Source organism: Antedon bifida, chromosome 8 (genome assembly GCF_963402885.1).
Source record: "Antedon bifida chromosome 8, ecAntBifi1.1, whole genome shotgun sequence".
Classification (NCBI taxonomy): domain Eukaryota; kingdom Metazoa; phylum Echinodermata; class Crinoidea; order Comatulida; family Antedonidae; genus Antedon; species Antedon bifida.
The window spans coordinates 11,423,243-11,447,823 of record NC_136233.1 but is presented as its reverse complement, the minus strand read 5'-3'; the positions used below and the strand labels follow the sequence as shown (position 1 = coordinate 11,447,823).

Below are 24,581 nucleotides of genomic sequence, written 5' to 3'. Positions count from 1 at the left end.
TTTCATGTTTAAAAAAAAATTACATTTTATATATTAGTAATGAGGTATAATTACTGTTTTCTATTTTACTGATATTTAATATTATTGTAGATGTATTTGTATTTATTTTATATATAATATTATTGAAGATGTCTTTTTATTTATTTGATTTATTATTTGAGGAAGTATTGAATACAACTGCACGCCTTAATTACAACGTATGATAACAATTGAATATTAATAATTGTAACGGAGGTTACTATCCTATTTTCTATTCATGGGAAGGAAAACATTTCATTAAAAAATTAACAGATGAGAATTGCTTGCTTAAAAAATCGATGCTATATATTTTGTTAAACAATAATATTTACTCGTTTTTACGTCATTAATTCATCGCGATTGACCCGGAATACCATACTACTACAGAGCGCCTACACTGAACAACTAACACGGCGCTATTAAATTACCAGTGTTATTACAATTGTAAATTAATAAACTAACTTTGAATTGGAATTAAATTGAGAATAATATTAATAGACTTGTATTTAGATAATGGGAACAATTCAAAGCTTTATTGGTTGAACAACTATTGGAAGACGTTCAAATTTAATGAATTCGTTTAGTGTAAACAAACGAGCAAATAGCTAGATTTACTTTCATTATCAGCGCTTTGATTTGTATAACAATGATTTAAGTAGGTCTGACGAAATTAATGATTAGATTTTTGTTTAAAATGGACGAAACAACTAATTATTAAGTCCAGTATCATAGGCAAATTCTGTAATACAGTTTCACATGTATCACGTGACGGCTGTATCTATATATAAATTATGGTTAATTCTGACATAGGCGAGCACAATGCAAAAACTTCGGTACAAATCTCCGCCTTGGATACCTACCTTTTCTATCTCAGATGTACCGCGAAACGTAGATTTGATAACATTAATGTGCAGTTCGACGCTATTTTTCCATATTTCTATCTTAGCAAGATATTATAAAGAGTTTTTTAACAACATTTATGATTTCAACAGTAGATTTTCTACTCAATTTCAATTCTTGGCGGTCAAGTTATTTCCGGGTTTATGATAAGTTCACCTTGCAGCAACTTGGTTTCAACTATTTTCTCTCTTTTATACACAAGGGAGCAGTTAAAATAATAGATTTGACCCTAAAGGTGACTGGAAACAGGCACTTTCCATCAATCAATACAGTGTCCCTTTGGAAGACGGAAGAAAAAAAACAGATACTATAGTAGGACTGGAGCTTAAGTTGGCCATTAGTCATAGCCATTTTAGTTTTTTGTTTATTTTAGGAACGGACCGCGCGTGTGAAAGGTACAGTAGTTAAAAAATAAAAATTATACTGCAAATTAATAAAGATCAAATTAAATATACGCCATAAAGAATCGGAATATATTGTGGGGAATAGTATTATAAAATTACATAGGGAGATTTGATGATAAGACATTAATCGAGTGAAATCCCGATAGCTGAGTTTTTATTAAATAAGCTGGCAGGAATAACTGTAGGCTATCTGTGTCCTGTTAGGACCGAGATGTCTGCCCATGTTGCAAGCCGTAATGTTTTCTTTCTTGGGCCGAAATGGCCCACTCTGTCACGGCAGTTAGTTTCAAAAGATGTTTAAATTAAATAATGTATTAATACTTATTAGGATGATATTTATTTGAATAAACGCCTCTCCAATAAAACATCACTTTGAATAATAATCACCCCCCACCCCAAACCCCATCCACATTTTTAATAACACAATTATACTATTTGTAGTAGAATTCATCGCACTGTTATCTACAATTTACCAAGCATTTGTTATTCCTTTTTTACCACTTTTCATATCTATTAGATAGAGGATTTCATTTGATTATGTTACCATATTATTAAAACTAAAAAATTTAACATATATCCCTCGAATAAGCCCCTCCCTCGAGTCAAATGAACTCCGCCTCCTCACCTCCGCCCTACCAAATAATAAAGACTATACTTTAAAATGTTATTAATCATCTAAGACACTGTGAAACAGAATAGTTTAGTTTTACGAATGTCAAGCATTTTCAATAATGGTAACCGACAGAAAACGTAAAAGAAGAACATTATCATTCCGAGAACCATCGTCTACACTTCCTAGAGGGGGAGCGAGCGAAGCGAGCTCACCCTCTAGTTATACTAAATTGGGTTAGTAGGTTTATAACAGGTGCATACAGAATTTGCTTATGATTGTAAAAACAGTGTCGGACGTCACACTGTATGTATGGCGCCCCCTTTCTTCTATTGGTACACCTTAATATCGTTTTGGTGAACTTTATTGTCTCTATCAACGATTTTTTGTCATCTATATATTAGTATACAAATAAATCCAAAGGCAAATTACAAAAAATAATGACAATGCTGTGGGTATCAATGGCTGAATCTCAATGGAGATACAAAATAAAATGAGCAAAAAGCTAAATCAAAACGATAAAGTAAAACAGCCAGAAAAATGAGCATCTTAGCTTATTATACAAATAATACATGTTTATGATGTAACGGTTATGTGTTTGTTTTTTTATATATTAAATATTTTATTTGGATTTTTTTAAACACACCTAATGTAGTGTTAATTACAATCCTAATGCTAGCTAGGCTAAAGCGTCTAAGCCTAGCCTAATACTTTACTAACAGACTTAGCTAGGCTAAAGCGTCTAAGCCTAGCCTAATACTTTACTAACAGACTTAGCTAGGCTAAAGCGTCTAGGCCTAGCCTAATACTTTACTAACAGACTTAGTTAGGCTAAAGCGTCTAGGCCTAGCCTAATACTTTACTAACAGACTTAGCTAGGCTAGAATGGCAGCGATACCATTACGAAACTTCGTAACTTCGTTCTTGTGAAGATGTTCCCATTAATTAATCAAAATTATACAAACGATCTAAAGCTAATCTAAATGGTTTTTCTTTGGTCTAAATTAATACATATCTCTCCAAAAATGTACTTCCGTCGCGATACCCATCACACTGAATCTTCGCGGCGGAATTAAAAAATAGGTGGCGCTGTAGTATTTAAAAAACAATAGTAAAATGTCCAAACGCGTAGTACAATTCAACGACCGTTCAATAGTGCGTACTATTGCACGCCATGTGACACATAATAATCCTATCAAATGACAGGAATTTATTAAGGTGTTATAAAAGTGAATATTGATATTCATAACACCAGAATCAACTAAAGCATTTTTCAACCGGCGTCACAGGAACACTTGGTCCAATTTCATAAATAAGGTCTTTGATTGAAAACAATTTGGTAAAGTTGTCTAGATATTGTGGACGCGATCTCTTACAAAAATCCAGACTAATTGTTATTAATAAGTCTGTATATGATACTGTAATTGGATTTTATATGTAAATAGTGTTTTTCATAACCACCAAATGTATTATATTTTTATATTATATAAAGGAATTACTGACTCATTGAGTCATAGTGGCCTATGTCGCTTTTTTTTTCCTGACCTGTTTTTATTGTTGTTTTTGGTCATTTAAAAAAATGAAATAAAATATTAATTATAATAGTTATGATTTTAAGCTTATCATATTTATCCTTATGAAAGGAATTTGCTATTGGGACAATCTTCCGTATATGAGTATGATTGACGGCTAATTAATAATTAAAGATATATTGTCCCCTGAAAAAATAATTTGTTTAAATGTTTTTGTTGATTTTTTTACATTTTAATGTCGCATAATGATTATTCGCTTTGACAAAAAAAAATTGGATCGAAACAATTTATTTACCAGAAAAAATGTAATGGAAGCATTTATTTATTTTTAACGGAATTGATTAAATTTTTCTATAATTTTCATTTTTAAACATACGATGATCCATAGGGGAAGCGGCTATTATATAGTATGTTCACTTGATCCATTTTAGTATAGCTTTCATTTTACATTCCTAGAATATACAATATAGTATAATTATGTGAAACTGACTTTTCATCATCTTTGTGCTATCAAGGCTAGAAAATTAATTAGTAACTTAGTGTTACTACAATACTGTATTGATATCACGTATTGTTGGTTGATATTCAACTATTATTTTGACCTAGACCCACTAAGTCACACCATATCACCAAGATAATTGTTAAGAGTGCGGTACCTGCGCACCTTCGAAGCGAATAATTGATCATTTGTGTGGTTTACGAAAGTATTTTGGGATTGGCTACATCAATAGGCATGCCCATTTAGATTTAGTGATATCGGCACAGATTGGTACGATGTTTCCGGCTTAAACAAAAGAACAGGATCATTAGTAGTCCTTCCTAAAGCTCGAGTAAACTTTAGGGGTTAACATTCTTGAATATTTTATATGAATGGTACTTGCGTGTCAAATGATGCACTTTTCCTCATAAAGCACTCTAAGTTTCAGTGGCCGTATTCACAGTTATTTCCATTAAAAATATTACACTTAAGTAAGGGATTTTCTAAGTGTTATTTTTTATTTAATATTAATGGTGTTTTCTTTAGCATAATGCTAGGCTAGTTCTCATTAGGACGCAAGAGAAGGATGTAGGCCCATCGTAAGTAATTTGACCAATCACAACGTGATATGGATCATTTGTGAACCGCCGGTTGTGATATGTCTTGCCTACGTAATTGCATTGCGTCAAATACGGGCACAGATATCACAAAATAATGTATGTAATGAGTAGGTGGTCTTTCCAGAACGATCAACGTTGTGTAGGCTTAAGAGATTAGATTTAGTCTGAACGATTGCTGGGGTGCAGCTTTTTTATTCTATTCGTTTTATGGAAACAATACAGGGTAGACTTACACTATATGAAGGCTAGTACAATTCGGCAGCAATAACCTTTATTAAACCAGGTAGTAAAAAAAATCAGACTAGACGCATTCTCTTCCTCAGCGTGACCACTGCTGGACACTATAGCTAAAACGACCTTGGTTCGGCCCACGTTTTGTCTAGATTCAACCAGGTGTATTATATTTGTTACCTGTGTAAACACATAATAACCTATAGTTTGGCAAAAGTGGTGGACACACGTACGTCATAGCTTTGTGAAAACAAATTTACCAAGCAACAAGCATTTTCTTGAACTATTTTTAGTGAATAAAAAAAAAGTTGTGTGACCACAGAAGTAGCCTACATTTAAGCCCACAATAAGCGTTTACACAAAATTTCACCATTGTCTATAGTATATATAACAATAATCACTTTTCATTTCATAAAGCTTGCATTACGTTCATTATGCACGTATTCTATTATGCTAGACAAAGGCCTTTTAAGGACACAAACAGAATGTTCGAAATAGGCCTACTTTTCCACTGTTTCTTTCACTAGATTTTGTAAGAATTATGCACATCAAGTAATAATATGACATATTTAAGGCGTAGGCCTTTAATGCTTAAATCCTTTCTTTTGCGGATTACAGTTAGTACAGTCATGGAGAAGTATTAATTCTACATGATACGCCTGAATGTTGGGTGTATATAATATGCTGTAAGATGTTACATCTAGTACCAGACAATAACGTTTCATGGATCAGTACCCTTTTGAATCAGTGCCATGTTGTGCACGGGACTTATTATCTGCCAACACAATCATCTATGTTTAGTCCTTTATTCTAGGTATACAACAAAAACTGAGATAGGACAAATATGACAGACATTTCGAACACAGAATAGATTGAAATGCACACTATATACACAATGGTTGAACGTATTCTTAGATTGTTATGCTTTCTTGACATTATGTAAAATCCACATCACTTGCATTGATAGTAATTTGCTGCGTTGTGTACTCGTTAATACTCTGCTCTTGCGAGATTCAGTAGAAACTTAACTTGAGGGCGTACTTCAGCAATTATGTGAAGATGTTTAATATTGTGTGTTTACGTAGAGTAAAACATGGAGTGGCTGCAACACCACATCAATCAAATTAACCCATTATTATGCTATTTATAAATCTACCGTATATTGTTTTGCAATAAGTATTCTATTTGTGATAACCCTTACTTTCAAAGCCAGATCTCGAACATCGTAGACACTTCCGCTATATTTATGTTGAAACTTGAATGACAATCTAGGCCTACTAGCTTGATTGCACCTGATTCGCGTTTTGTCGCTTTATAAAAATTTGAAGAAAAAAAAATCGTTGCAATCTCCTTCTTTAGATTATATCATTAGTAGAATGTTAACTTAATAACCTTTGCTTGTGTTATGGTATCACCACTCCCACATTTAATCCTGTACATGGACGCTTGTTTTTTTTTACATTTTTATTTTATATTTTAATATACTTTGTACGTAGCCTAACATAGAAAACAAAATCATTGAATAGTGGAAAGAAATGTCAGAAAGTCTCTTTCTTTATTTACAACTGCAAACCATACTAAATAATTTCAGCTTATAAATAAAAAAGAAGCCTGATCAATCAGGTAGGCCTACGTGTTGTTTTACTGTTTGTTAAACTGTAGGCCTATTATATTTGAGGGTGGAGAAGGATTATTAACTGCCAATCAACAATGGAAAAAACACTCTTGTATAGTATAGTACAAGCGCAGAAGGGTAGGATTGGAAAAAATGTCCCCTTTTCGTTTAGTAAGATCGTAAAACACGTTGTAGAATTGTTATTTCAAAAGACAACAATAGTAGCCTACATGGGCCTAGCCTAATATTTGATCATTCACTCCTTCAAAAGATTAAAAACGGTTACAAAAATAATGTATTTTTGTAGCCGGTCTTTATTGAATTTTACTCGAATAATCTCGCAGTGTCAACGTTTAATGCTTGACCTTTTTTCTGCTTCTGTCAACTCATGTTTGTTGAGGAATTATAGAGTATTGTTAAATCAGGCTAGACTCTATTTGTTAAAATGAATAGAGTCATTGAGGCAGTTGAGACTGTAAAATAATAGGCCGCACCTTATAAACTATTGTATGTTGTCGTTAACGCCAGAGAACAATGTTCACTCACCTAAAAAGCTTTCGTAAACTCTCTGTGACTTGATTTTCTTAAAGATTTTTTTAAAGCGTGGTAAAATCCTGTCAAATATTATAAAAGGCCAGGGCCATGTTGTTTTGAGTGGAACGAGTTTATGATATTTCAAATTTTGTTTTTAGTTAAAGAAAACTACTGTATACCATGGGGTTATGACCAGATTCTTAGTTATGTATCTTCTCATTTTCCAGTAGATTTCGTCGCATGTGTTTCACATGTGATGTTTGTATCATGGAATTCTAGACAAAGGGTTAGGTTAGGATCTATGATACAGGCTTCAATTGTGATTCACATGTGATGTTGTAATGTGACTGTGGCACTGAATAAATATAGATACAGATACCTAAAATGGGCTAGTTCAGCTGCATATTACTTCCAAATGAAGGCAATAATAACTTATTAATGTTTATGTACCCTATTCACATGCTACTGTATATACTCGGTAAATAAAATGATGTTACTTATGGTTCTAGGCTGGTTACCCCTGGACATTTTCCTCCCCCGGACATTTACCCCCAATAACCCCCCACCCACCCATCCCTTGTGACATTTCCCGTCCCCCGAACATTCCCCTCACCACATCATTATTAGTCGCGTGCAATCGCGACTCTAACAGCTCACTATGTCGGTCGGTAAACACTAACTAAAATTTGAGTACGCGACTGCAGCCATGTAGGCTATATGGCCTTTTATTTTATTATTATTCAAACAAATTTTTATCTAAAAGTACAGTAAGACATATTTACACAACTCAAAGACTACTGTTTCAATAAAACTCTTCATTTCACACTACTCCCTCAAATTGTTCATACTTTTATTTATATACTATAGTTATAGTTTTTACCTATCTCTATTTTGTTTACGTATGTTCACCTTGATGTTGCATATGATTTTGTCTTTGCTATTGTGTTTATTGTTGGATAGCAAGATAATGAATGAAATACCCAAATGTCTTAGGGTGGCAACGGTCCGGGGAAAAATAGCAACCTGTTCCCGTTACGTAAAGAGAGTTACGCTGCTTTAGCCCTATGGTCTGTTTGTTTATAAGGGGTTACATATTTCGTTTAAACCCATTTGTTACTCAGCATCTGAATGAAACCTTTTAAGCTTGCCTCAATCATTCGATCTCCATTATGAATTTTTCAGTGAAGCAAGTAAACAATTTTACTATGAGTAGTAGTAGTAGTGAATTTAAGGAGTGTCATTACCTTTTCCACTTGGTGACTTTGGAAAGAGTATCTCGATGTGTAGATATTTTTCTAGTATGTTGTAGCAGTGGTTTTAGGGATGAAAGCGGCAAACAGCGATTGAGTTACAATAATTTCAATAGCTTAACATCGTTTATTGAGTCTCCAAACACATTTAAATTGTTTTGTTGCTTACTTTCATACATATTAATTATTCTTTAAAATCAATTACATTATTGATCATAATTTTATTTGTCAATAACAATCCAACTATGTATGTAAATATTAATAAAGAACCTACGTTTATGATGTATCGCCTACATATGCAAATTTGTTGGCTGTAGGTAAAGAGTAAAACAATGGAACGTATTTAAGAAAATTCGCGGAAAGTATACATGCACATGTGCAGAATTATCACAATTTCGAAACCATTATATTTAGCCGTAGGATCGTGTAGACTTGTATCGGTACATTGTTTTGTAATTTATTTACATTTACATTTTTAATGTAAATGTTAATAATGTTGATGTACTAGAGATGGATGTTGGTATACAGGGAGAAGACCAAGCTGTCATAATGGGAGATTTTTTGGAAGAATCTAGTCATATAAGTTCTGGTATGTAAATAAACATATCAAACTTGCTAGTAAAATTTCTTTGAGATTCTCACTGACATGCAAGAAATTCGGCCACCCACAATTTCTATTTATTAACTGTTGTTAATTCAGGTATAACAGTTTATTAATTATTTCTCTATTTTGAATGTCTTTGTTTATTCCACCCGATAGACTTCGGTATCATGTCTAAACAACCGATTGTATCGTGGCTTCTTGCAGCAACCCGCATCCCAGTGTGCGAAGTTGTATTTATCTTTGTTTTGTATCCCTTCTTTCTAAATAGGAATTTTGTTAATTTTAGTAATGCTATTGATATGAAAATAATTTGACGGTAAATTTATTCCTAACACTTAAAAACCAAATATTAGTTATCGTTTCCCACTAAACTGTGTTAACGTGTGAAACGGTGTGTAATTCGCTTTTAGAATCAAAACAAATAATTTAAGTAATTGCACCCATAGTTTTTATGTAAATGTTATGATGCATGATGCGTTCGAAGTTATCATAGTACTGGGATGTTATTCAAAGGCACGGCTTACGGGCCTTCAACCTTAAGTCTATGGCGACAGTGATGTAACAAGCACACAATACAATACATTTATAGGCTCAACAAAACATAAACAAAAATACCGCACTCTTTTTCACTCGCAATAATATATTTAAAACTCATAGATCACAACTTTTTCACCGTCTTATACATAATCTAATACTATTGTAGATCTCTTTCACAATATAATGCTCACAAGTGAAATGACTCCATGGTCTAGAGATATTCATAGAAAAGTTTACACAATGCTAGAAGAGAATACGACTCCATCAAATTACATTCAAGCACCATGTCAGCACCAGGTTAACATTCTACTAATGATATAATGTAAAGAAGGAGAGTGCAACGAATTTTTTTTTCTTCAAATTTTTATAAAGCGACAAAACGCGAATCAGGTGCAATCAAGCTAGTAGGCCTAGATTGTTTACACAATGCTAGAAGAGAATACGACTCCATCAAATTACATTCAAGCACCATGTCATTATACCTCAAATGGTAGTCTAGCAGCTCCAATTAAACCAAATTAATTCATGTATGTAAAAATCGTTAGTACAGTATTAACACATTTGAACGTAGTTATTCTTCTCTTATCCACTTATCATGGGCGTAATAATGTATGGTTGAAGAAATTATCTTAAATTTAGTTTAAAGACTGGTGCATGCGCAGCAATTACTAATTAAGGAGCCATCGGTTATATTAGCGCAGATTGAAATGCTTAGAGTGTTTCTTATAATATTATACTTTCAAGCTCAATTCTTATTTAGAAATGCGTTAAGTAGGCCTAACTGGTTCAGTGGAAAACCTCTCGTCTGTTTTGTGAAAATCCTCTTGATCGGACACCACTTGATTGTTTTGTCACAACGACTGGTTTGTCACAAATAGCCCCTCCACTAGATTGTCACAAAGAACCTCTCTGGTTTGTCACGCTTCTTTCGACTGTCTGTGAGCCTTAGACAACACTTTTTTTAATTGTCTCAGATTTAGAAAATTCTTCTTAGATTATTTGTGCTGTTTTACGGTGCTTTCGTAATGTGACGGAGCGCTTTATTTGTTATCATAATACCAAACAGTTTATTATAAGCACACTAACTATCTCTTTTATAGTTCTTTATTAATAACTCTCTATAAATATATCTTTCTATATTGAATACTATAGTCTTAGTATATGTGTTGCTATAACATAGTGACGTTGCAAGGACGTGTAGCTTCGTCCCCGCATTGGGCAAACGACGTCTCCGAATAACCTCGTATAAGTTATATAACTAACGAAAAAGCATTTTTACGGTTTGTGAGTGCTTATTCGGACGGGTTGCTTAATCATTGTTTACCCATTTAAGGGAGTGGGTCCATTTTTTGAAATCATTCACGAGTGTAACGTAGAACTTTATTATAATGCAATAATTTCGGAGTTTTTTTATGTTATTTTATAAAGTATATCAAACATAATGTTAGAACAGCTATATAATACAACCTTTTCATTGTTATAAAAGAATCTCGACACAATATCCCACAACATAACAATGAAGACTTTAAACCTTTTTATTTTCCTCAGAATGAAAGGGACTTAACTGCTGCTAACCCTTTGAAAGAAAGACAGAAGAATAATACCGGTTAATAATCCCATCACAAAGGTATCAATAGTTTACTCCATTTGACAAAACTATGCTGTTTTTACTTACCGTAGTGTTTGATTTCTCTTGCTCCCGTCATATGTCTATGCAGTGTCAGACTACACAGTTACCTCCAAGGCTTTAGGAAGCAAATACAGATGATATTGAAGAACACAAATAAAATATTAGTATAAAGTTTGTGGTTCACCACGTATGTACAGTATTTCTTAAAAGAAATTGCGTTTCTCGACGTTTTGATCAATATGCTTCGATCGTCCGCATATGTGGTGTACCGCAAACATTGTGTTCGTCATGCAAACCTTCAAACAACAAAAATACACTTTCTAATATAATAGTAAACTATGATTAATCGTGACTATTTCAGCTCTTTGGAAAAATTCAAACTCGTATAGTATTGATAATCAGCAAAATTGATATATACTGTATTTGGTTGAAAACTTTTTTCTTAATTCAAACTAAAATGATTAGAAAACCTGATATATAGACATTCGGTTACATTGTATTAGGCATGAGAAAAGTAACTTTCACACGAATATCAAATACTCAGTATAAAGGTAATTATTTTTAACAGTTGCTTCAACTTGTTATGTTAATTTTGAACTTTTCTTGTAATAGTCTACGATTAAAGTTATAGCCGTGCAGAAGAAATATTCAAACATATGTTGTGGACCAATACATTGTTTTCAGTGTAGTATATTATAACAAATATATTTTATAAATTCACTGTTAATTACTGAGAACAGGTTGTAGAATGACAAACAGTTGTTGGATTTTGTTTTTTTAGCAATTGCACATTAAGAACCTACTAGCTTGTCATTTGGTGAGATTAAAAAAAAAGAAGGAATAAGTAGAAAAGAAAAACTTATTTATGTGAGTGATCGTTCTATAAACTTGTTTTCTCAGTTTTGTCGGGTACCCACAGGTACGGGATTTGTTTGTAATTCGTTTATATATTTCAACCGAAGCGTAACCTATTCATTGAATATATACTCTATTGTTTAGCCATCAATATTCTGGTACTACATGGCAGTGTAGCTCACCAATCAACGCCAAGGCTTAGATATTCCTTTGTGGTCTCTAGCCTATTGATCATTTTACTTATTAGCTAGGTGTGTTCTAATTCCGGAGTACTTTAGGGTTTACTAGGTTGGGAGAAACGATATATTCTCCGCACCTGTACGTTCGTAGGCCTATTTTCATTTCCAACTTGTGCTGCCGTTCACAATGGGATTTTCGGGAGCATTTTTGATATTTTTGACTACCATAACTTTGGTTAAGTCTCAGACAGGTAGGCTACACTAATATCACTTTTTTGCTTATTTCAACTTAGTGGTTCGTCTTATACGCAAGACGTTATCGATGACCCAGTTACCTTGTACTTTGATGATGAGACAATGTGATTCATTATTTACTACCCGTTTTTTTACGTATTTACATTGTGCAAACAATAGATGACGGTCGTCTTCGGTTTGGAGAGTTTAAGTTGGGAAAGACTTGTGCAAAACAAAATGACGTTAGTCGTTTCTAAAATAAAATATGAACACAAATAATGATAGTTATGAAGCTGCGTAATCGGCGTTATGTTTAAAAAAACAAGAACATAACTGAGCAAAAAGAGGTCTCTTTTGTAAAAACCAAGCGTTCCTGATAATTCCTTTCCTTTAGAATTGAACTTTATTGATTTCTTTAGCGTTCTATTCAAACTGTTATTCTGCTTTTAACGGCCAACTAGCCAATATTGTAGGCCTACTTGTACATTAATAGGCCTACTGCTTAGAAAGCAGAGCTGTAATTGAAAGTGTATTTCATTTTCTAGATATTAAGAGATGCACGTCCAATGTTATAATATTATTGGATATTGTTATTGTTTCTCTCAGTTATTAGCATTGTGCTAATAACACACGTATATACGTATTATTTAAATTGGCATTGAGCCTAAATAACATAATTTATGAATGAATGTACTACTATTATATATACAGATACAGTTATTTATTTAGTTTTTGACGTTTCATTATCAAACATTCTTAACTTTTTACCAGACCAAGCAACCGGATTATTTGAATTTAATGTACCCTGTGGTTGTAGGCAAATAATGGTATTGTTTAAAGTGTAGACAATGAATTATATAATCTTGTTACTGTACAGTAACTAGGCCTATTTATTTCTTTCTTATTTTTCTGTATTGTTTGAAGGGTCTAATTCTAAGTGTAAAAGAATGTGTTACAACAACGTATAAACCTTTACATGCGATATCATGCAAATCAAATTTCCTAAGATTTTGTTTCGCCCAATATTATATAAACTTTGTATGCTAATACAAGTTTAGATAGGACCTTGCCATCCGATATGCAATGTGGAATAAGATTCAAAATTAATGTTAATTAAAATGTATTTTACTTTATTGAAACTTTTTTTTCTTGGCACATTAAACCATATGTTGCGGTCGAATAGGAGTCCTCTTTGGAATTAATAATTTCACAGTTATAAAAACTAAATACTATAGTTCTTTATATTCTTTGTCTTGCTGCAGCATAAGTCTCAGTTACTGAATCAACGTTCTAGTCTTCTGATAATGGCTTCTCTAGATATAAATATTCTATATACCCTACGGAGTAAATACAGAATCCTGAATATAATACATTAGCTTACAACAGAATAATCCTTTGATAATACAGCCTTGTGCTTAAGAAGAATATGAAAGAGTCTTGGAGCTATGAGAAGGTGGAACTTTGTGCACAGATTAGGGACAAGAAACTATAGCTTTCTTTCAAGTTTATTTTGCTTGCATATTTTACTCTTATCGATTAAAGATATGCCTTCATAGAAGAATGTGTCCAACACCACACACTAGACGCAAATAATACACGTTAGTACTTAACCCTAAATAATCAACCTAACTCTAACTAAAGAACTGAACAAAAACCGTCTCAATAATATTCTCCTCTATAGCTCCTTCGGGTCAGCAAAGAAAACTAAAAACTACAATTACAATCCTGTTGGTGCAGTACCCGCTGCTTACTTGGGCTCGAATCTAACCACTAGCCATTAGCGCAAGCTCGGTGGTCTAGAGGTATGAACGCCAGGCTAGTGATCTGGAGGTCGTTGGTTCGAGTCCCACCCGAGAACTACTTGCGAATTTTTTCGCAAGTATTCTCAAATGTACTTAGTATAAAGTACAAATTACTAAAAATGCTAATCCATGGTTTCACTGAATTCTTATTCCATAGAGAATATTATAAAATGACATAAGTTATACAAAACATGTACAATAGCCATATATATAATCCAGGATAGTTCAAAAGCGCATGTTGCTATTTAATATAAGTTTTGCTTCAGAGTACTCCATTTTGTATAACAGATTTTGGATTTTATTCGGTAAATGATTTTCCTTTCTTTTCTGAACTTTTCTTAAACTCTAAAAGGCAGTATGTATAGTCTAGATTCTTATATAATAATATAAAAAAACTTATCAATCCTTCTTAATGCAAAACAATCTTATACTGATATAAATATGGCTTGATAAATGAAAAAAAAAATGTTCTCTCTTGTTCTGTCTTGATTGTGGTAGGCCTACAGTATGCTGTTATTTTGTTGTTAATGTTAATGGTCTATAGCTGCTCATAACTAGCTATTACAACAGTTCACTCAAGGAACTTACAATAGGAACGAGCATAATGGTTAATTGACATCATTTGTTCGATCGTCTTTTATTCTAAGGTATTTAGAGGTGTGTAACCAAGAATGTTCTTTTGTATTCCACTTCGTTGCCGCAGAAGAATAGATTTCTGTACTATCGGTACTTCTGCCATCCAATCAAAATCGCTGATTCTGTTTAACTTATTTATACGTATTAGAAACTCTGAGGAATGTGGTATTTAAGCTCTGGTTATATTCTCTCTTTGGTTTTATTGTCAGTCCATAAATAGTCCCTGTGATAGTACGTTATTTTGGTCATTAGTGGAGATTCGGGCAGTCCCGGTTACCAATCAATACAGTACACCGGCATTATCTAAACGAGAGTATTAAGAAAAATGATTACTGTATGACTTAAAAAATATGCGATTCTCAACTGAAAATCGCATGCAATGCATTTCAGAGATTATTTTTCTTGTTTTGTCAAATAGTTAAGGCGTTATACAGAGAGATTTTACGTCTCCCTGCCATATACAGTATAGTCTTGCGTGAAAAAGTATATAAAAATGTTTTCATCACTAGGACAAGTGTTGCATACGTTTACGTTTTATAAAAGCTACATTATTTATTTTAGTACCAAAATAGAATCCAATCAACCGTTGAATTGGTCATATATATTACATTTAATACACACCGGTACATGTCAATGCTGTATAAATGCTGTTTATGATCCTGTATCATGCCTTGTGACAGAGTATGTTATTTACAGTACAAGAAGGTTAAAGTATAATATTCTTTTCTTAGATCCATGTACCAGTAATCCATGTCTTAACAGTGGGACTTGTAGCAATGGTATTACATTTTACACATGTGCATGTACAAGTGGATTTAGTGGAATAAACTGTCAAACACGTAAGTCTACATAACATTTGGTTTATTTTAGACTTTTACTCCACTTAGGCTATATCCACGCTAATTTGGTACACCATCATTACCTAATGGACGGTGCCTAAATACCTAACATTTAAAAGAAAATAGTACCTGTACAAATACGCTAAGAGCAATTAGTAATTGCATAATATGTCTTAGAAAGTTGGCAATGCTCAGTCATTAAATAGTGTCAAGAAATAATTGGACACATTTTGGTCATATAAAAGAATATTAATTTTTTTACATGTATTCATCTTTTTACTGTTTCTTAACATTAAGTAGACCCAAATGTTTATTTTCCGATGGCAGACATTTTATTTTTTAATTCGGGAGACTTTTTTTAACAAAATAAATTGGTAACCTTGATTACATATGTAAAGAAAAAGAAAATAATAGGCATATCACATTTTTTATTTCAAAAAGTAAATACAAGAACAATTTGCTGGAATGACAACAACACATTTGCTTTCCTGTTTTCAAATGTTTGTTGAGAAATTGCTAATCATTAAGATCATCATCTTTAAATCACAGCTACAATAACGGATCCATGCACATCACCACAGGCCGTGACTGATGATCAAACTACTTGTGGAACAAATGGTCTACTAAGATATTACTACAATGGAGCAGAATGTGTAGCATTTGCTTTTTATTGCAATGGAAATGGGAACAACTTTGAAGATATTGGGTCATGTCAAAGTACATGTGTAGGTAAGTAATAAGTGGTTGCCATTGTCTAAAGATCAGGAGGTAAATATTTAAATTAAGTTCCATCAGTCTACTTCAAAGATTTACAAGTCTAAGTTTAAAATATAATTCTAATGCATTAACCATTGAAGGTTTTATTGATTTTAATTCCATCTGTTTTTTTGTTGCGGAGCGCATATTAGGAATTGTGTATATTAAGTGAAAATGATAAACTGATTATGGTTTGTTGCCCTAATTATATTGTACGGTGAACTATATAAGCACCAGCTTGCATGTTACCTGATTATTATCAACATTACCTTGGGGTGATTCCACTCCTTTAAACTATTCCATCATTGTGTGATCATCTTTAAAGAATGATAAGTCTGAAGTAACCGCCTTCTGCTCAAAATCTGAAAAAATAACTATTTTGGAATAACTCACTTTATTATTTTTATACCCGTTGTGCTGCTATTAAATTTAATTTCAGGTAACTCTGTGGGTTCTTTAAAATGCACATGAATGAGTCAGTGTTCACGAAACCGCATGAAAACCATGTTTCTTTTTGTCTGGTTTTTCATAAAGAATGTAGGCGAAACATAACCGATTTTCTTGTCTCTTGTACCCTGTTTTAAATTTGTCCAGATTAAATATATTTATCCTGCTCACGATGAGTATTAAACATATTTACGGGTTCTGTTTCTGTCAATTCAAACATGCTAAGTAATAATTGGTTGCCAATGCCAAAAGATCACATGATAAACGCAATTAATAATAAATTATAAGTGATCCAAGAATACTTAAAATAAAAGTTTAAATGCTGTTGTCATCATAAAGGCTGTGTGCTATCTTATTAGTATCATTATCTTGTGGTCAGTCCACTGTTGGACATTACTTCACCAATCGTATCATCATTTGGCCATTTTGAATTGTCTGCTAACCGTTAACGACAAAGGCGGGATGAACAAGACCAGAGTATCCCCCTACTATTTCCTAAAGATTCACTGAGTTATTTTAAGTTAATTGTGGTGGTTTTATAGCTATAATGGTTTGCAGTACCTTTGCCTTCTGCTCAAAATCTGATAATAACAACTATAATAACTCACTTAATTATTTTATAACCTTTGTGCTGCTATTGAATTTGATTTCAGCTACTACTACTACTCCTTGTACTACAAACCCATGTCAGAATGGTGGAGCATGTACTGTAGTTGGTTCTTCATATTCGTGTACATGTGCCAGTAGTAGATACACAGGAACAAACTGTGAAGTCGGTAAGTGTCTTAAACTCTCACTATATTCAGTGATGTACAGTATAGACCTTGCTTTAATTTAATTTGGTAATTTAAAGTTTTAAAGTTATACTAATAAAAATAACAGTGACCACTCCCATAAACTGTATATCTAATGCTGTTTTAATGTTTTCACAGTTATTGTTACAATTATGATAAATATACAGTAGGATAGATATTTAATGTTATTGAGGTGTTATTGCTTTCTTTTGTAATTACTAATTTTTTATATTTACTTATATTTTCTTTGAATAAATAAAATACTTTGTAAAATATATACATGTTTCTTTCAGATATCTGTACATTAACACCACAGGCCACTGATGACTCCACTACCTGTGGAATAGCTGGTCAATTAAGATATTCCTACAACAGCCAAACTACAAGCTGCGATGCATTTGCTTTTTACTGTAATGGAAACCAAAACAACTTTTTGGACTCTACTTCATGTGGGAATACATGTGGAGGTAAATATCTAAATTAAGTTCAATCAGTCAACTTCAATGATTTATAAGCCTAAGTTTTCTATAAAATTATAATACGTTAACCATTGAAGGTTTTCTTGATTTTAATTCCATCTATTTTTTTTACGCTTTACGCGGAGCGCATATTAAGAATTGTGTACATTAAGTGATAACTCACTTTATTATTTATAACATTTGTGCTGCTATTGAATTTGATTCCAGGTACTACTACTCCTTGTACTACAAACCCATGTCAGAATGGTGGAGCATGTACTGTAGTTGGTTCTTCATATTCGTGTACATGTGCTAGTGGATACACAGGAACAAACTGTGAAGTCAGTAAGTAACTTAAGCTATGTTTACACTATCAAACTAGTTTGAAAAAAAGTGATGTACCCAACTATGGTAGTAATCAACCCAACTATGCTTGTGATATGACATCATCATGTCCATATATGGGTACATCACATTTTTTGTCACATTGATTTGATAGTTTAATCAGAGCTTTAAACTCTCACCGTATTCCGTGATGTACAGTAGGTCCACAGTATGCATACCCTGTGACTAGGGCAGGACAAACGCCATGTAATTAATATTAAAATTATAGGCTAATTTGATTGATGCAAAAATGAAAATAAGATATTCTTACAACAGCCAAATTACAAGCTGCGATGCATTTGCTTTTTACTGTAATGGAAATCAAAACAACTTTTTTGTTTCTAATTTATGTCAGGATACATGTGGAGGTAAATATCTAAATTAATTCCAATCAGTCAACGTCAACGATATATATGAACCTTTATTTCACTCGACTAAATACTATTTCGTTAACCATTGAAGGTTTTTTATAATTTGTATTACATCTATTTTGAGTGAATATTTAAGGATTTGGTACAGTAAGTGAAAACGATAAACTGATTCATTATGTTTTATGAAAAAACATATTATCTTCGAATTAGTCCATTGTTGGACGTACAGTACTCCTTTTTAAGATGGTATGTGCCAACCATTTGAAGTCAGGTGTTGAGAGGAACAGATCAACAGGGTATCTCCTTACTCTTTCGAAAGACTCTATTGGGTTCTTTTAAGTGCACATGGATGAGTCAGTGTTTACGAAACCGCATGAAAACCTTTTTTCTTTTTGTCTGGTTTTTCATAAAGAATGTAGGCGAAACATAACCGATTTTCTTGACTCTTGTACCCTGTTTTAAATTTGTCCAGGTTAAATATATTTATCCTGCTCACGATGAGTATTAAACATATTTACGGGTTCTGTTTCTGTCAATTAAAACATGCGAAGTAATAATTGGTTGCCATTGTCAAAAAATCGCACGATAAACGCAATTAATAATAATATAAGTGATCCAAGAATATTTAAAATAAAAGTTGAAATACTGTTGTCATCATAACGGCTGTGTGCTATCTTATTATTATCATTATCTTGTGGTCATTCCACTGTTGAATATTACTTCTCCAATCGTATCATCATTTGGCTATTTTTAATTTTCTGCTAACCATTAACGACAAAGGTTGAATGAACAAGACCAGCGTATCCCGCTACTATTTCCTAAATATTCACCGAGGTATTTTAAGTTAATTGTGCTGATTTTATATCTATGGTTTGCAGTGCCCGTGCCGTCTGCTCAAAATCTGAAAATAAAAACTATAATAACTCACTTATTTGTTTTATAACCTTTGTGCTGCTATTGAATTTTATTTCAGGTACTATTAATCCTTGTTCTCCAAACCCATGTCAGAATGGTGGAGCATGTACTGTAGTTGGTTCTTTATATTCGTGTACATGTGCTAGTAGTAGATACACAGGAACAAACTGTGAAGTCGGTAAGTGTCTTAAACTCTCACTATATTCAGTGATGTACAGTAGACCTTGCTTTAATTTAATTTGGTAATTTAAAGTGTTAAAGTTATACTAATAAAAATAGCAGTGACCACTCCCATAAACTGTATATCTAATGCTGTTTTAATGTTTTCACAGTTATTGTTACAATTATGATAAATATACAGTAGGATAGATATTTAATGTTATTGAGGTGTTATTGCCTTCTTTTGTAATTACTCATTTTTTATATTCACTTATATTTTCTTTGAATAAATAAAATATTTTGTAAAATGTATACATGTTTCTTTCAGATATCTGTACATTAACACCACAGGCCACTGATGACTCCACTACCTGTGGAATAGCTGGTCAATTAAGATATTCCTACAACAGCCAAACTACAAGCTGCGATGCATTTGCTTTTTACTGTAATGGAAATCAAAACAACTTTTTGGACTCTACTTCATGTGGGAATACATGTGGAGGTAAATATCTAAATTAATTCCAGTCAACAGTCAACGTCAACGATATATAAGAACCTTTATTTCACTCGACTAAATACTATTTCGTTAACCATAACCAGGTTTTTATGATTTGAATCTATTTTGAGTGAATATTTAAGGATTTGGTACAGTAAGTGAAAACGATAAACTGATTCATTATGTTTTATGAAAAAAATATTATCTTGGAATGAGTCCATTGTTGGACGTACTCCTTTTAAAGATGGTCTGTGCCAACCATTTGACGTCAGGTGTTGACGTCTTAAAGACTATGTGGGTATTTTTTAAGTGCACATAGATAAGTCAGTGTACAACAATCAGTAAGACTGTTTCTTTTTACCTTGTTTCGGATAAAAATTGTAGGCGGAACATAACCGACTTCCTAGACTTTTGTACAGTTGGTGGATGATGTATGATGAACCATCATATAAACACCCTGTTTTCAATTTTCCAGGTTTCTCTTAAATATATTTATCCTGCTGACGATGAGTATCAAACATATTTACAGGTTGCGCTTCTGCCTATTAAAACATGCTATAGTTTTCACTGAATACAAATACAGTTGGTTTATCAATCATAACATATTTAATAATACAACAGCATTTTTAAATAGGAATGATGAGTTTGAAAAAACAAACATTTGCTATATTATTTATTTTTAGTAAATGTCTGCTCACCAAACCCATGCTTCAACAGTGGAGTTTGTAACGTTGCTGGTTCAACATATACCTGTACCTGTCAAGGTTGCTTTGGAGGAACCAACTGCCAAACAGGTTGGTTTGTTTTTAACATTATACAGTAATCTTAAAAAGAAAGAAAATCAAAATCACTTTGGGAATTCATACTGGACTTTTTGATATATTTTGTTTTATGTAGAAAAAAATGTATATTTATCTTGGTTCGGTATCGTCCTAGTATAAACGGGCCATAGTAGTAGCAGGAGTTGAAATGATAAATTAAATGTTAATCTGCAATTTATTTGACTGTTTTCTGATATATGTGTTCATTGTATTGTTTAAACAAGGAGGTTGAAAACATGATTGTAAGATTGAATTGTATTTATATGCATTTCAGCTGCTGATGGCTGTTCTAACAGTCCTTGTCAGAATGGAGGTGTTTGTACTGCTGTTGCTGGTTCCTGCACTGCTTACACATGTTCCTGCCCAGCATGTTTTTCTGGAACATCCTGTGAAACAGGTATGATAAAAAACAATGACAAAACATGGTTTTACTATAAAGTTGTCTTTATTATATTTTAGCTTTGACTGTTTTTTTTAGCTGTTAATAATAATAATAATGCTTTTTCTGATGGACAGAGTAGTATGTAGTCGTAGTATGACTCAGAATTGTTTAAATATATCCTGAAATTGGTGTTTAGGATATGATATTAAGATATATTGTTAATAACAAATGGTCGAAAGCCCACAAGTAGAGACCATTAATAGACGATACTGGATTTTATTTCCCCAAAATCCTGATCAGAGGTATAGAACCTCAGTGATTGTTGGAAAACAAAGCAAGATCACAGTATTACCTAACTAGCAGGCAGCTAGATAAGCACACTACTTTCTGCCGAAGACATACTACGATACAAAACAAAAATTTGCTTTTGTTTCTCAATAACACTGCTATTTTAAAATAATTGTATTCCTAGCTATGGCAAATCCATGTGATTCAAATTCTTGTCAGAATGGAGCCACCTGTTTCTCAGTAGCTGATTCATGCACTGATTATACATGCACATGCCCTGAATGTTATTCAGGGAATTTTTGCGAAATTGGTAAACAAATTATGTGTGAATTAACTGCATTATCAAATCTCCTAATCATAATCTCATCATCTAAAGCTTATACAGTACTTATAGTCTCGTGACCATAATCCTATGAGTCTAAATTTCAAGATTTTTATCTTCATATTCTAAATCTGAAGATCATAATCTCATATTCTAAATCTCATGATCATAATCTCATATTTTAATTCTCATGATCATAATCTCATAATTATTTTAAATATATCTCATGGTCATAATCCTATATTGTAAATCTCATATTTTAAATATCATGATCATAGTCTCATAATTATTTTAAATCTCATATTCTAAATGTTATGATAATAATCTCATATTCTAAATGTTATGATAATAATCTCATATTCTAAATATCATGATCAGAATTTTTGTATAAATCTCATGATCTTAATCACATTTAAATTTTATAATTCTAATAACAGTGTAAGTATCATGACCATAATCTCAGTATGATGCTCATTATCATAATCACATAGCCTAAATCCCTTAATAGTACCCTCATTGTTTAAAATTCGTTTTCGTAATGTCAACAGCAATTTAAACAACAATTTATAGGAATTTTATTCATGAGGGCCTACTTTTCAATCGAATGACACAATGTCGACATGCACTACCCACTATTTTGCATAGTATTAAGATCTGTACAGATCATATAGACTTAATTTATATTATATTGCTCCTTCAAATTATAAAAGTATAACCCCTGTAGCAGTCCATTGCTTCTAATCAAAGACTTACTAGTATAAGAAATAAAACATTATCATTATTTATTTCATAGACTATTATTCTATATTGTAATATTATTTTGTTTGGCTTTGCAAGATTTGCTATTTTCTATTATTCGTATTTCCAGTCTTACTAATCATATTATTTTCTCGCATATCTATTTTGTTTGTTTCCAAACATTTCATCTTTGTTCTCTCATATCATTTTAAACTTTAATATTCTATAATAACTATAATAATAACTCTTTTGGAATATATTACTATTTTGGTGAATCTAAATATATTCCGTTTAATTTTGGTGAGCGGTTATCATTTAACTATCATTTAATCTAGTATTTCTAACACTTCATGTCATTTCATTATCATTGTAAATTGTAGTTCAAAATCCGTGCAACGGAAACTTGTGCCAAAACGGAGGGGCTTGCACCGCTGTTGCAGGCAGCTGCACCGCATACACTTGTGTATGTCCAGCATGTTTCAGTGGAAGTTTCTGTCAAACAGGTATTGTTAACCCTGAGATATTTTCCACGGAAGCAGAAACAAAGGGTTACATCAATGGATGAAGAGTTATCAGTGGGTGGAGAAGAGTTATCAATGGGCGTAGAAGAGTTATCAATGGGTGTAGATAAGTTATATCAATGGGTGTAGAAATGTTAAAGGGTTATATCAATGGGTGTAGAAGAGTGACAATGGGTGAAGAAGGGTTATAACATGGGTGTATAACAACTTCATATCAGTGAGTGCATAAGAATTATATCAATTGGTGTAGTAAAGTTACACCAATGGTTGTAGGAAAATCTATTGATTATTATACTAATTCAATTTTTAAATAACTTTACATTAAAAATTAATTGTTTATGACAATCCTCTGATGTTGTGCAGTATTAATAAAATTAGAATAAAATTGCTCTATTTTTTTTACTCTTCACATTATAACATTTAGTAATTTCTATCGCACTTCGATTCCTTTTCTACCATCTGAATTTGCTATTGTTGAAGTCTTATTCAATAGGGTATAATCAGTGTAAATTTACTTAACATTCTGATCATATTTATCTATTTCCAGCTGAAAATGCTTGCAACAATTATGTTAAATGTTTGAATGTAAGTAATATAAAATGTTTTTTATTTTAACTAAATGCTTTAGGTGTGAATCCATGTGACAATAATGCCTGTCAGAATGGAGCTGCTTGTGTTACTGTTGCTGGTTCTTGTAATTCTTACTCATGCTCCTGTCCATCATCATGTTTTTCTGGAACATTCTGTGAAACAGGTAAATATACAGGTTTTACATTCAGTATAATTGCTGATATCTCATGTGGTACTTAATTAAGCCTGGACGGTTTTATGGTTATGTTTGGCAACTTACACTAAACGTTTAATTCAAAATAAATGCTTACTCTCTCTATGAACTCTTTTAAATACTCATTTTTAAAAATAACAATATACAATTGAACCTTTTCATAATAGCATAAAAGGTACCATTTGGGAGTACTTCATGTGCCATCTTCGCGTTTGGCGTCAAGATAGTTACGAAGTACTTCAACGTGACAAATTGAGATTTTATTAACAGACCTGTTCTTTTTAAATTATGGAATGGACTTGGTTTGTTTTGAAAACTGACTTAAGCAAAAGGATTGACTTAGTTAATTTTTGCATTTTTTAGAAATATTACCTCCCCAAACGTGACACAGTCTGTTAGAGAGATGGGCTTATATTAGAGTATATATGTTAACTTTC

General features: G+C 32.4%; 1 protein-coding gene across 1 annotated transcript in view; it reads left to right on the top strand.

Moving 5' to 3' along the window:
• The window catches only part of LOC144851086 (uncharacterized), a 134,720-nt gene that overhangs the window by 30,654 nt on the left and 79,485 nt on the right, over positions 1–24,581 (top strand). Inside the window, exons 8-15 of the mRNA XM_078708609.1 lie at positions 17,365–17,487; positions 17,799–17,972; positions 18,192–18,308; positions 19,692–19,811; positions 20,121–20,294; positions 20,972–21,082; positions 21,384–21,506; positions 23,989–24,114. Of these exons, the coding sequence (XP_078564735.1) occupies positions 17,365–17,487; positions 17,799–17,972; positions 18,192–18,308; positions 19,692–19,811; positions 20,121–20,294; positions 20,972–21,082; positions 21,384–21,506; positions 23,989–24,114 (1,068 nt within the window). The remainder of the gene's footprint in view (positions 1–17,364; positions 17,488–17,798; positions 17,973–18,191; positions 18,309–19,691; positions 19,812–20,120; positions 20,295–20,971; positions 21,083–21,383; positions 21,507–23,988; positions 24,115–24,581) is intronic.